The sequence below is a fragment of the Aristolochia californica genome, unplaced genomic scaffold (genome assembly GCF_029961685.1).
Source record: "Aristolochia californica isolate CCGP_79_NKW_82.1479 unplaced genomic scaffold, dmAriCali1.0.hap1 SCAF_10, whole genome shotgun sequence".
In the NCBI taxonomy this organism is placed as follows: Eukaryota; Viridiplantae; Streptophyta; class Magnoliopsida; order Piperales; family Aristolochiaceae; genus Aristolochia; species Aristolochia californica.
In genome coordinates, this window is record NW_027181771.1 from 31,693,563 (window position 1) to 31,708,231 (window position 14,669).

The following is a 14,669-nucleotide window of genomic DNA, read 5'->3' on the forward strand; positions in this document are numbered from 1 at the left end:
ATACATGGAGTTGTATTATCCAAGTCTAGAAGAAATTAAGTAATAGAGATCCATATTTATTAGAAATTAATTAAGAGACCCGACCAAACTCGAGATTTTCTAAGCTTTGGGAACCGATTCGTTAGTATAATTTTTTTTTATAAAAATACCTTTTACTCTAATTGCTCTCGTCAATTCTCTCTTTAGTTGGTTGATATTTGTCCTTATTTACCTCAAAGACGATCAATTACTCGGCCCTGTAGGGTCCTTCAATATCTAATGGTGTTATTTGCCAATGAAATAAATAATTTCGATGGAGGTATTTGTTCTTTCTTTTAGATCTACTATGCTAGTTATTATACATTAGTATGCTCCATTTTAAGTTCAATGATAAAAAAAGTCATCACAATATTTTTTTTACTTATTTTTGTAATTTTAAATATAGATCGGAGCTCGAGTACAAAGTATTCAGATCAAGCCAATCTCGAATATATGTAGGTTCAAGCTTGGTTCGGCTTGATGCCACTCCTATATGTCACATAGTCAAATAATAACGATAATAATATTATTCTAAATATATATATTATTTTTAAAATTCATATATCATTCAAATTATTCACTTAATTAAGTTTAAAAAAAATGTATTTCTAAGTAATGTACCAAATCAGATTGGATATTATAAAAGAAGCACAACTAAACCAAATGTTCCACCTTAGTAATGGTTGACTTGACTTAATTAAAATTTGAATTATTAATATTGTTTTATTATAAGAATTATTTGTTCCTTGTGAAATGTTGAAGAGTCATAAGTAGCGGCTTGACTAATGTTAGTTGATAAACCATATGCAAATGGGTGTGTCCCTCCCGAAGGGCCAAAAAAATGGACTTGGTCCGATGACCTAGGGCTACTGTCTGACTGCGAAGGTCGTCCTGGGCTCCACTAGTAAGGGACAAATCCGAAATAATTGAATCGTAAGACTTTGTACAAAAAAATTGGTAGAAGTCATTAGAGAGCTTAATCTTTATTAATTACAGCAAATACATAAAATAAGATCATATGAAGAAGACAACTTCTATGAAGTAGAGGTCTGCTTAAAATAATGGCATTTTGACTCAGTCACCCTAAACCCTAGACCACTCTGAACTCATAATATTCAGGTACCCTGCTGGAAAAACTGGGAAATACACAGTAACCGCCTGTTGGTTAAACTATCGCCTCCGTTTCCTCCACAACATGAATAGACCAATCGTCATACCTATTCCCCCTCCGAAACCAAATCCAACTTCAACAACTACAATTATCTGCCAATCACTATTCTTCGCAGAGTGCTTTTCCGGTTTCCTGTTGTCCGGGCATTTCTCTGGCAGTGGTGGTCCGCATAAACCCAAGTTTTGTTCAAACGAAGACGGTGAGAATGTGTTGAATTGGCCACCTTCAGGTATTTCTCCCTCCAAACGATTGTATGAAAGATTCAAGAACGAAAGGAAACTGAGCCGTGCCAATATTCCAGGGATCATACCAGTCAGATGGTTAAAGGAGAGATCCAGAGACTCAAGCTGATCAAGATTTGCAAGTGACGCTGGTATGGGGCCTGTCAATGCATTGCGAGACAGGTTCAGCACATACAGCAACTTGAGTTTCCCTATAACGTCTGGAATTGGACCTGTGAAATTGTTTTTTGATAGATCCAAGGATGTGAAGATGGTTAAGATCTTCACCAGTTCCATTTCTAACCCTTTGCTGGTAACATTCACAGTGTCCCGATAATAAATTGGGGTTAGGCTGAGCACCCTTGATTGAATCACATGATGGGCGCGGCTCGATTCATTGTCGTTGCCGTTGGGAACCATTGCTTTCCACCGTTCGAAGCTTTCACGAGGCAACTTACCATTGAAATTGTTAGAGGACAGATCCACTATTTGTAACATTTTGAAGCCTTCTCCACGGAGCTCAATCGAACCAGAGAATCTGTTGTTCCGCAAAACAAGAACCCGCAAGTCAGTCAAATTCCCCAACCAACAAGGAAAGCCGTCTTCAAGCACATTATTTCCAAGATTAAGTACTTCCAGATCTGTGCAGTTTTTCAATGACTGAGGGATCTGCCCTTGTAACCGATTCCCATTTACGTCGAGTGTCCTTAGTCGACATCCTTCAGAAAAGTTGTTCGGAATCACCCCGGAAATGGAATTTCCCCGAAGATTCAAGACAATTAGCGGAGCAGAGTCGTTGTTGCCCAAGCATGCTGGAATTGACCCGGTGAAGTTGTTTCCCGACAAATCGAGCACTTTTAAGATACGAGCATTGCAGATTGACTGTGGGATTTTACCATGCAGGTTGTTGCGAGAAAGCGAAAAGAAGATGGCTTCTGGAATATAAGAACCGATTTCATCAGGGATTACAGAACTAAATCTATTGTCCGAGTAATCAACAAGTATGGAGGAGTTTGGAGGAAGTGGCATTGGCCCTTGAAGGCTGTTTGAGTGAAGGTCAAGAACGGTAAGAAAATGCGATGTAATATGGGAAGGAGATTTTTCTAAACTCGTCAGCGAGTTTGTCGAAAGATTCAAACGGCTCAAGGGAATCTGCCATATCCATTCCGGTATCTCCCCCTTGATTTCATTGTTGGAAAGATCCAGCTCATTCAACTGTTTTTGATGTATCAAGAACTCAGGTAATCTGTTCAGCTTACAAGATCCCAACTTCAATGTTCTCAACTGTGGAAAACTGCTGGAGAGATTATCTGCGCCACTTACTGAGAATCTATTATCTGAGAGTTCCAGGGTTGAAAGATTCTTGAGATTCAGAAACCAGGACAACCTTACTTCGCCACTGAAATTGTTCGAAGAAAGTTTGAGTACCTTAAGCCTCGAAAGTTCAAACAAGGAATTCGGAACTGGCCCCTGCAAATCATTATTACTCAAATCCACTGTCGTAAGCTGGGACAAACTAGCATTGGCGATGTTTCCAATCCCACCCGAGATCCGGTTTTGGCCAAGCTGCAAAGTTTGCAGCGACGGAAGCGCAAAGAGCGACAAGGGGATAGACCCGTTAATGGAGTTATTGTGTAAACTGAACTCTGTAAGATTCAAAAGCTCATTTCCAATATCAGGAATGGGACCACTTAAACTGTTTGATGAAAGGTCTAACTTTACCAGCCGCTTCAAATTTGACAGAGGAGGAATCCTCCCTGTGAAATTGTTAGCGGAAAGATCCAAATGAACGAGACTTGTAAGGTTTCCGAGAGAGAATGGTAACTGTCCGAAGAAATTCAATCCAGTAAGCTCTAACTTGGTCAAGAAAGCAAGCTTACCAATAGAAGATGGCAGTTCCCCTGAAAATTTCGTATCCCTGAGTACCAATTCTTCGAGAGAACTCTCCTCGGAAAATTCTGGTAAGTGGACTCTCAAATTGGGATTATTAGCTAAATCAAGTATTCTGAGGCCCCGCAGCCGTAAAATGTTTGCCGGAAATTCCTCTGTCAAACCACAGGATCTCAGACGAAGTAAAGTTAAAGAAGAGAAATTCGATAAGAAAGAAGGAACAGGCGATGTCAAATTATTGGTATCAAGGCAGAGTATATACTCAACATGGTAAGATTCAAGAGTGATGGGCGCAACGGGCCAGTGATGGAACAGTTGGAGAGGCTCAAAACCCGCAGTTTCGGAGTAGCAGAGGCGACGATGTCGCACCATTCTCTCTGGTAAGACGAGATATTCACCCCGTCGAGATAGAGCACTTCAAGATTCGAAAGTCCCTTAACGAAGGCTTTGAAGTCCGGGTCCTCGAGCGTGGGGTAAACATTAGAAAGAGTTAAGAACACAGAGAGATCAAGAGAGACAAGATGTCTAATTCGCGCGACTTGTATCGGGATCTGACCGAAAAACCCGGCATTGGACAAATTGAGCCGTTTGAGCTGTGGTAGCTGGTGGAGATCAGCTGGTATTGAAGAATTGAACCTGTTGAAAGCAAGGTTCAATGACTCCAACCCCGTGAGATTCAAAAGAGGCGCCCAACTTGCATTAGCAGAGAGCGCAAGATTGAGACGAGAGAGGTCAAGCCGGTTACAAGTCCCCGATTGGGATCACAGGTGACGCCTTTCCAATCGTAGCAGCAATCATCGTTGCTTGAATTCCACGAAAGCAGTTGGGTAGCAGGAAAGAAGGACTGCTTGAGGAGCAGCAAGGCGGAGGCCTGGCCTGCGACGCACGCCGGCGAGACCGGGGGGAAGAGGTACAGGAGGAAAACGAAGGAGAGAACGAAAGAAGCCATGGCATGCGTTCAGGGTGCCTGTAAAAATAAATAGTCCCACGTATGATTATAAAGATCTTGTACTTATTATTAGCGGGAATAAGGATTTTAAGTGGATAATAATTTTGGGAATAGCTTTTAACCCAATTTAAGAGACTATTCCGACGTCGAACTGAAACATGAAGATGTCGGAGAATCGACGACCGGATTGAGAGGGGAGAGAGGGAGAGAGAGAGAGAGAGAGAGTAATTACGGGATATTTCTCTCCCTGATATCATGTGTCTCTTCACTTTGAAAGCTACCTAGGGCCCAGGGTTGTGGTTGATTTCTTGATTTTTAATTTTTGAAAGAAACTGAACCTACAAGAAGTTACGTTGCGTGATCGTGTGACGCCCTCGTCAACTCCGCAGGCGACCGGCGCCTAATTTTAACCCTTCGACGTGAAACATATGCAAATACAAAGGAATTGTATTATCCAAGAGGTTTAGTAGGAGTCCTCAAGGCGCACCAAAGCTTGGCCAGTACAAATTTTTTTCATAGTCTGTTCCTCTTGTTTTTTTCTTTCAACTTCTCGCAGGTCTCTGACTTCGTCTTTCGGATTCGATCTCAAAAAAACAAAAAAAAACACGACCGAATGAACGGCGACGACGGCAAATGGCATAGAGCAGAGGAGGGACGACGACGATGAGCCATGGGGTCGAACGTCAGTCGAGTAGAGGAGAAATGGAAGAGGAGTCGATGGCAGAGATTTTGAGTGGAAGTGGTCAGAATTTGTCAATTGATGTCAAATTCTCTAATATCTCCATATATTTTATTTCCAAGTCAACATATCAATATCTAACAGTGTAAACTAGGCTTATTTACCTCATCAAATCTCACGTGGGCCCTATTGAGGGGCGCTTTCTTAATCCGGAGTCCGGAGTACGGCGCCTGAGTCGCCATTAGGCGCTACTTGCCCAATTTGAGGAAGACGTGAAGACAACTGCTTCTGAGAGTCGTCGCGGAGAAGATTGAACGTTTGAGAGGAGAGGAGATAGATCGAATACGACGTAGAAATAGAAATCTTACAGCCTCCGTTTGAGGAAACATCAGCGTGAACCAGACACCAAAAATTACGTTACATTCCAAAGTCCCATTCCTCCAAAGCTACACGCCATTTCACAAATAACCAAATTATCGAGGAATCTTTTGGGCTCTATGAGAGAGAGAGTGTAAAGAAAAAACCATCCAAGGACAGTGACAAGAGAGGACAGCTGCAAGTCTAAACAAAACCCCTCTTCGCTTATCCGGCTGCATTCACTCGTCTGGCTCCATTCGTGACGTCTCTCCACTACAAGAAGATAAAAATCGGTGAAGCAAAAACCAAAATCGTTTATGGTTACAGATTTTATCTCCTTCCTACTCCTCTCACCATCTCAGTTTCGCGACCGAAACGGTGCGTCCCCTTTTTAGTGTTTTGCGTTTCTCTCTTTCCATCTTCTACTCAACGGCATTGATCCGATCCGGATCCGAATCTCCCAGGGCGGCTCTGCAGAGGGGACAACTGGAATGGGTGCGCAACCACTTGTCGACGCACTCCGGGTGGAAAGTGTGGTGGCACCGGGGCAAGACTTTGACCTTCTCCCCCTCCACGAAATTGCTCAGACAGATTGAGCACTGGACGTCGTCGGCCGGGGAAGCGACGTGGAGCTGCACGGGTATGCTACCGATGACGACGGGATCGAGTCCAGTCCGTTGGAGGGGCGGAGGGATGTTGGTCGGCAGCTGGTGGTCGTGGGCGAGGGGACCGCGGGATAACAGGCGTCGGTAGCGGCAGACCCAGCGGGCGTAGAGACAGAGAAGGGTGAGGAAGAGAAGGACGGCGAAGAGGATGAGGATGAGGAGAAGACGCTTGCCGTGGATTTGGAAGTTCTTATCGTCGAGCTCGCCGTAGTGCCAGTGGAAGGGCTGGGGGTCCTGGGAAGCCATGGACGATGACATGGGGAGAAAGTAGTGAAGGAGACGAAGCTTCTGGGGAAGAGGAGAGGTGAAATGTCATGGCGATGGGCCATGCTCAGCAGGAGGTTCAGCTAAAGTAGTTCCAAGGAGAGTCATGAATTCAATTTGCTCGGATCTTTAAAGAGCCTCCTCCTCCTCCTCTGCTTCTATTGATCGTTTCTACCGCAGCTCTCGTCGACTTCTTCTACCAAGTCCAAAAGTTGAAAAGTCGATAATCGGTTAGCACGTGCACTTTTTTACACACGAGTGACCACCTAAACAGTTGACTTAGAGGACATTCTTATTGTTTGTAGAGTTTTAATTAGATGATTATGCATAAATAATATTTAATTGGTCACACTTGAGTGTGGGCCCCATTTGATTGCACCATTGGTTGGGCCCAGCATCCTCAAATTCTTGAGAAGAGAATATAGATATGGGATATTCCCTCCCCCCCCATCTCTGTCATTCTAGCTTTCTGTCTTCTCAGTGGGAGATGTGGGCATGCATGTGAATGCATGATGCTTCAAAAATCCAGAAGATTCAGATAATGGGTGTTAAAAAAAAGCTTTATAAGCAAGCATTTAGTGTGATTAGTGAGTTGGGTTTTGCAGTTAGTGGGTCTAATCATGTCTACCATCTTCTGCTTTATTTCCACTTGGCCAAATTGGAAGTTTTCATTTGAGACAACTGGATGATTTGGTGATTTTAACTTTTGCAGCTCCCTTTGGTCACAATTAACATCAATGAAGTTAAGTTTTGTAGGTTTTTAAGTATAAAAGTTCTATTCATGTTCCAACTTTGATGATGGGAAAGTGGTGTGGACACATTACAGGATAAGCCAAAAAATCAGTCATGTATAAATTTTTTTTAATTTTTGGTTTTAAATTGAGTTTAGGTGTTAAAATTTTTGGGTTCGAGTTCAAGTTTGAGTTTGAATTATTAAAATCAAGCCACACTCAAACATATTTAGGTTCAAAATTGGCTCGACTGGATACCACCCCTACCTTTATAATATACGAGTCTCCCTACTCACCCCATGTCTATTTGAGACTAAATTTGATACGGTTGGTGTAAATTTTAAGAACTCAAATTCAAATCCTTGTTTTGATATGTAAAATGTATGATTGATGTTCTATATAAACCTTCAAAAATTTTAAAAGTGACTTAATATTTTTAAGATTGAGAAATAGGGCCTTTTAAAACGTTAAATCATTAGATAAATCCTCCTAGTTACATTTGAAAAGAGGATTTATTTATTTAAAGTGGGTTGAATTATGGTAATCTTAATGGAGTCCCACGGTAACTCTCTCTCTCTCTCTCTCTCTCTCTCTCTCTCTCTCTCTCTCTCTCTCTATATATATATATATATATATATATATATATCTTTACTTATGTGGTCAACATGGTCAGTCTCCATTAGGGGTGGTTTCGAACTGAACCGGTAATCTCGAGCTGAGTTCGAGATCCGGGATTAACTCGTTTAAATTAATGAGTCAAGGTCGACCAAATCAAGGTTCGGCTCGAAAGTTCGCGAGCCGGCTGGTTATTTTAACGAGCGATACGGATTCAAGGGATTTGGGGGAGACGGGACTGGAGCGCCAAGAGCGAGGGGAAAAAAAATTCTTCCTCCCCTTGTGACCGCCGAGCCCCTCTGACCGCTGTTGTGGCTGTCTCTATTGCCGTTGGCCACCTTCTGCCTTTCCATCGCTGCCGATTCTGTGGCCGTCGCTTGATTTCTTCCCCCTCGTATGCCTTTGCTGTCACTTTTGTCGTCGTCGCCGCCTTCGTCGTAGCCATTATTCCAGACGATCGCCGGCACCGCGTCGTTCCTTGTCTCGGGCAAAAATCAAAACCAGCAGGGGGTGAAATAATCCCCCCCCCCCGGCGAAGATGATTGTGCAAGTGCGACTTTCACTCGTGCGATTCGCACGTGTGAGCTCATAAAGTGATATTGAAAATACATTTTAGTAGAAATAAGTTTCTCAGGACTATTAATGTCCCATGTTTTTTATAAATATTTTTTTAATTAAAAATTCTAATTAAAAAATCATATAATTTTCTAAGTAAGATTTTCCTGCCAAGATGGGTTATAAAACTGTATAGAAAATTTTTGAATAAGTATTTGACAATTGATGTTGTAATACTTTAGCATGAGACAATTTTCTTAGCAATTTTGTGTTTGATATTTTATTTGATTAAAAATTTATCGATAAGTATAGTAATATATTAGATATATTATTAATTTTTATTTATTTTCCTAAAAAAGGCAATAAGAGGTTCATTTAAAATTCCTAAGAAAATTTTAAAATATTTATTGTAATTTTCTAATAAATCACTAATAAGATTTTATTTAAAGGTTTTTTGGAAATATGTATCATAGGAAAAACATTTCTAGATTTTTCTAGAATATAAAATTTCAATTAGGGGCCCTAAGGAGCCCATAGTAAATTTATGGCCAGATTCAAAAATTACAAAATAATTAAGACACCATTTGGAGTAAAAAAAATTAATAGTGATGTGTTCTAATCCATTATTGAAATTCAATCCTGAACCTCCCTTATCATTTTTTTTTTAAATGTATGCATAATTTTATATATAATTCATTTGACATATATTTTATATAGAGTATTAAATGTAGGTTAAGTTTGAACTCAGCAAGAGCTAGAGCTCGGTTAAAATTATTAGGCTCGAGTTCAATTACAATTTTTGGTTCGAGGTTGGGGTCGGCCGAGCTCGAGTTCAAGCTATTTAAATCAAGCTCGACTTGAACAAGGTTTGGACTTAGTTGGTTTCGATGCCACCCTTATGCCCAATTTTAAGTAGAGGTTATTCCCAATTTTATGTAAAATATATGTATAATTTTATATACAATTTATTTGACATATATTTTTTAAAAAGTTTTAAATATATATTAGAGCACGAACTCGAGACTTGTATGTTTTAAAAAAATTTAAATAAATGTTGAAGCTCGAACTCGGCTCAAACTCGATTAAAATTATTAGGCATGAGTTCGATAATAATTTTAGGCTAGATCTCAAATTCAAATTATTCAAATCAAACTGGGCTCCAGACCCCCCTTCCCCCCTCGTCCCCCCTCGTCTCCATTAATGAAAGTCCATTGAATCTTTCACAATAGGACCGTATAGAAAGAGAACGGCCTTGGATTTTGGGCTTTTGAGCGAATAATGAAGAACTTAATATTAGGAGGGTCCTCGAACGGTACACCTAATATGGACGTGGGTCCTCGACCAACTGCAGGTGGGCTATTATGGGCTAAGAATTGAAAAAAAATGAAAATTCAATTAAGTTCTCAAACTCGACCGGAAGGTGTGTTTTTTTTCAAAGAATATAAAAAAATTTAAAAATAAATATAAACTATTAATTTTATTAGAATCAAATAAGAAAATCAGAAAATACCCAATCTAGAGAGTTGTTAGCTTTATAGTGAAAACGTTAGATTCTATAATGAATTATTTTTTAGTGTTAGTGTATTAAATGAAAAATGTAATTTAATTTTTTAATTAATAAAATAAACTAAAGAATTTCATATTTAAAAATAAATAGTTTATTTACCCGGCAGAATCCTCCCACTGCTGACAAGCCAGAATCACCGGCCGATGTCGTCGAAAAACGATAGAATTAACCGTACGTCCGGCGATGATGTCATCAAGTTGGCGAGCTTCGTCATTCCTGAATCCTGAGTAATATACAGAAGAAAGAGGGAGTTGGTGTTTTTGACAGGATGACTGATGGGTTTTCTGCTTTTCTTTTTCTTCCTTCGGCTCAGATAAAGAGGATTCGGGATTCCAACCGTATCAATAAGTTCCCACCAAACCCTTGCCTGAAAGCCGGAGGGACACGTGAAGCAGCTAAATTCGTTTCTTTCCTTTACCGTCCTTCTATGACTGTGAGTCAAACTGCAGCGCCACCTCCAGGTCCGCCACCCTTCTCCTTTAGCTCCTTCCATCTTCTTCTATGCAATCTATCAAACTTCGTATGTTCATTATTTTTTTTCATGTCTTCACCTAAACCAAAGAAACTCTGGGTCCACTGCACATCCCTGCTTTGACGAAATTTGAACTCCGACAGGGACTGTCAACTGTTCTTCTACACCTGCCACATCCTGGTTCAGAATCAAATACCTACGTTTCTGTACGTTGTCCGTTATGTACCACCAATTTGTACAAGTGAATCAACTCCACTCTCCAGCTTTTCACAAAAACTAGTTATCTCAGAAGTTTTGAGTTGTGCCTAGCTAGCTAGCCCTGGCGTCGCCTCTCGCCGATTCCAATATCAAAGAAATGTCTCTCTTTCTTTCCCAAGTAAAGAAAACACGAAAAGAGAGGAGCGATTTTTTCCAAGCAGGAAAAGCTTGATGAGACGTTGAGATGAAACCATCGAATCAATCAAAACATTGAAACAGTGAATTACCTAGTGCCGTAAAAGCAAATATTCACGTACGGAGGTAAGAGCTTGGTCGAGATCTCTAACCTGAGCCTATTGAAAAGCGACAGATTTCGCAGGAGTGATTCACTGGAAAAAGAATATCGAGGTCTTCTTCAAAGTATGGAAATTGGAAAACCAGTGTCCGAGTTCTTTACTAGTGCATCCTCGGCAGTGCTATCCATACTCTCATAATGGGTTTCATTGAAAATCTCTATCTGCTCGGATGTCCTCTGCGAATCAATGAAGAGCTCGTAGAAACGAAAAGATGAAAGGGAGAAAAGAAAAGAGTTTCCTTCATCTTCTATAGTTGGAGAGATGATCTTAATATTAGAATTCCAGGCCCGCTGCTCTCACAGAAGATTGAGGAAAAAATAAAATAAAAAGGAAAGCTTGATTTGATGGCTAATCATGTGGGCGCACCTGTTGAGTCATTTCGGGTTTGAATTTTGATGCGTGATGACGCTCATGTCTATTTATTTGAACGTTTTGGGCGGTGCTAAGATCGGCCATGTCCTGACGTTTTGCGTTATATCGAACGGCAATGATAGGAGAGTTCCATCGTCCTCGCAAAGCTATTGCATGAACAGAAGCCTAGTTTCTGTCTTAGGGTTGAATCAGGCCGGTCAGTTTGACCTTGACCCTAGTGTTTTGATGAGAAGATTAGACAACCCTGATTAGGTTTCCCGTCTCCCATTTCATTTTGTTTTCTGATGTCATTCACGTAGCCGCGTTCATGGTTCCGACATTGCAAAATCAGTATTATTACCATGAGGCTCCTCCTGAACTGTTTTATGTTCAACAAGTTCAACTAAATATTTTCAAAATGGAAGTTCTCTTCCTGTTCTTCGGGTCGGAGCGTTCATTTGGTCTCCATTAATGTCTGCGGAAGTGGAATTCTTGAATTTTCGGAAGTCCCTTCCTCAAGAAGAGTTTCGTCAGCTTCTGTCTCCCTGTAGAGAACATCTACAATAATTTTACATCCTTCACGAACGAGATAAGATGCGTTTAAGTGAGCTGCAAGCAGGTACTGAAACAGCGGAAATCAGAGAAAGTAGTACAGTACTGTAACTCGTAATACATTCTTAAATTGAAAAACTCATGATATGCTCTCTGCAACTAGTATTCCAGTTAACTTGATTATAAAAGAGGGATTCTCCTCCTCCTGCCAAGCCCGGACAAGCCGGCAGAGAAAAGGTCAAAATTATCTATAAATATGACAGGAATAAGACAAGACTCTTCGAATATACAAACGCACTATCATCACGTATTTATCTGGAATTTTCTCTTGAAAGACTCTCTTCATTTTGCGGACATTTCTTGAAGCTAACTGTTGCGAACCTTTTGGAGTTGAAAATTGAACGATCAGTTCGAGGCCTCCTACTGGTTGTTTAAATTTTATGCGCCATGACAGGGGAAAAGATATGGTCGGTGAACATGACAGAATCGAAGCTTATAAAATAACTTAAAAAGATTTTAGGCAATCCGTGGTTCTAAGACTCCGTGCCAGACTATCAGGGCTACTTCAGAATTTAGAAGGGTTTGTTTTAAATATTATTTTCAATTTCTCCATTAATATTAACTGTAATCTCTCTCCCCACTCCTGAGGTTTTCAGATAACTGAGATCGAAAGCAGAAAAAATACACATTCCTGATGGATTAGATTAACTAATACGAAACTGAAGATAAAAAAAGAAGCTGCTGCAGGCTGCAACTCTTACAAGTTTAATCGCACGCTGTGTAGTCAAGGTCGACAAATGTACTGGACTGGATTAATCTGAGAAGATAGGGGATTCAAGTTTCGCCGACAAGAGACAACCCTAGTAAGTTTGAAAATCAGTCAGCTTCCAGTTCCAGTCAGAGCTCCCGCGGCCGGGCGGGGTCGCGGTGGGTCAATCAGTCGCACTGACCTCCTCTCACTAAACGTCTAAGCCTACTCCCTCACCCTACTTTGACGTACTAGGAACGCGAGACACCAGAATCGTGACGGCTCCAATGGCAATTCAACTGACTCACATGGCGATCTCAATCATCTTCTTCTTCCTCTGCTTGTACTGCTTGGCTATATATATATATAAGCACCCTTGTTTCTCTTCCCCTCACGCCTACCAACTTGAGAGTACCCTCCTTCACAGCTTGATTTGAATGGCGAGCGACGGCTCTTCTTCTCTCACTTTAAAAGACAAGGCCAGGCCGGGCAAAAAGCGGACCCCCGGCGTCAGGCTCTCGACGGATCCACAGAGCATTGCGGCTCGGCAGAGGAGGCACCGGATCAGTGATCGGTTCAAGATCCTCCAGTCACTGGTACCCGGGGGAACGAAGATGGACACTGTGTCCATGCTGGAAGTGGCGATACAGTACGTGAAGTTCCTCAAGACCCAGATATGGCTTCACGAAGCCATGATGCCTGCTCAGACTTACCACTCTTCTCCTCCTTTTCCCTACCTCTCGACTCATTCTTCCCCGCAATCGCTTTGCTCCACCGTCGACCTTCCGCCATTACCACCTTCTTATGTCCATGCAGAAGAACCCCTCTTCCCCTACATTTTACCTTCTGAATACTAGCTGGGTTATATATGTAGCACGTTCTTTGCTTGTTTCATGTAGTAGACTATCGATGTACGTATTACCTAGTTTGCATGATGGGTAGCCATTAGCAATATGGATTTGTCCTTGTGTATTTTACTGATCATCTGTCTTTGACTGGAACGAGTGTTCTCTTGTATTATGGTAAGAGGCAGAAACGACCTGTTTGTCAAAGCTGGAGAGGCAAAATCTTCCTAAGGGAATGCATCCCCATAAAGAAAAATCCACGGGCCTTCAACATTTGAAACGTTAGTAACTTTAGGAAAAGACAACATAATGTCCCATCTTGGGCTTGGAAGAAGGATAGTTTGTATAATGATTTCTCTCCCTCACGCGTTGATTAGAATTTGGGTTTTTAAAATGCAGAACAAGAATCCAGTGGATTTTAAAAGAACTTAATTCCTTTCAAGAACCAAGAGAAAATGAATTAATCGGTCGGAAGTCGTGGAAAGAAACCATTGAAACTTAGGATTCTATGATATATAATCACAATAGAAGAGAATTAAGGGATGAAAAGAAGAAGAAGAAGAGTTATGGACAAAAGGTTTTAGGAGGAGAAAAGAAAAAGTGACCGATTTGGAGAAAAGAGGAGGCATAATTAAGTTCATTTCACACTCTCCCCCGTAAGTTTTATTTATAAATTCCAGAAATACTAATATTATAAGTATACTCTTCACCCTAGTAAGAGCAAATAAGGGATAAAAAACTTAAACTAATTACATCAGTGTCACCCTAATATCTTCCAACTCTAATTTTCTTTTTTTTTTTTAGTTTCTAAGCTGAAATGCAACATTGCCCTAGATCTCATTCCTTCTCTCTTCTTCTCGTTCTTTTTCAATCGGATGTAAATAATCTATATCACTTAGTAATTTATTTTATTGGAATAACTTATTTGTCTGAAATTTTTACTGATGTAAATAATCTATGTCACTTAGAGTAAAGAACATGTTGTTCTTATCTACAATAAGTAAGAAATTTGCATATGATTCCATTTTTGTGATATTTAAAATATAAAATATAGTTAGATAATATATTTAACAAAACCTAAATTGTTTTTACTTAGTAATAATAGTTGTGAATTACTTGCAATGGTTGTTCCAAAATTATATTTTTCTTGAGATCAACCATCAACTTATTTAGTTTGAAACAGATAACTCTTAAGTCAATACTCGATATATCTTCTACTATTTGTCTAAGATTTTTTTTCTAATGTTTTATTTATTTATGACTAATTTCAATTAGATGTGAAGGTTATAAAAAGGTTAGACAACCCAATCCATCTACAAATAGCAATAGCATCTTGATAATTTTGAACCACATTTAATAGACCTCCGGTAAATGATGATGGCAGAGTCAAACATCTTCCAATTGATCCTGGGGTTGTATCTACAACAACGCTACATCTTCAATCCCTTTGTAAAGTTAAGATCTA

The 14,669-nt window shown here is 40.3% G+C and overlaps 3 protein-coding genes across 3 annotated transcripts; 1 reads left to right on the forward strand and 2 right to left on the reverse strand.

Annotated features, from left to right (window-relative positions):
• Positions 1–1,099: 1,099 nt before the first annotated feature.
• LOC137943087 (receptor-like protein 7) lies at positions 1,100–4,249 on the reverse strand. The gene is given in 3 exon segments (XM_068788781.1): positions 1,100–3,539; positions 3,542–4,042; positions 4,045–4,249. Coding segments are annotated over 3 exon segments (3,057 nt in total). The 3' UTR covers positions 1,100–1,188.
• A 1,458-nt stretch (positions 4,250–5,707) lies between these two features.
• LOC137943088 (RING-H2 finger protein ATL66-like) lies at positions 5,708–6,196 on the reverse strand. The gene has a single exon (XM_068788782.1). It carries the CDS (start codon positions 6,194–6,196, stop codon positions 5,708–5,710), a length of 489 nt encoding a protein of 162 aa, XP_068644883.1.
• A 6,600-nt stretch (positions 6,197–12,796) lies between these two features.
• On the forward strand, positions 12,797–13,216 carry LOC137943089 (transcription factor LAX PANICLE 1). Its single transcript, XM_068788783.1, has one exon. The coding sequence runs from the start codon at positions 12,797–12,799 to the stop codon at positions 13,214–13,216; it is 420 nt and encodes a 139-aa protein (XP_068644884.1).
• The last annotated feature ends 1,453 nt before the right edge of the window (positions 13,217–14,669 follow it).

Bases quoted from the DNA above. Each gene is read 5' to 3' on its own strand.
- LOC137943088 (XM_068788782.1), bottom strand. From the start codon at position 6,196: ATGGCTTCCCAGGACCCCCAGCCCTTCCACTGGCACTACGGCGAGCTC.
- LOC137943089 (XM_068788783.1), top strand. From the start codon at position 12,797: ATGGCGAGCGACGGCTCTTCTTCTCTCACTTTAAAAGACAAGGCCAGG.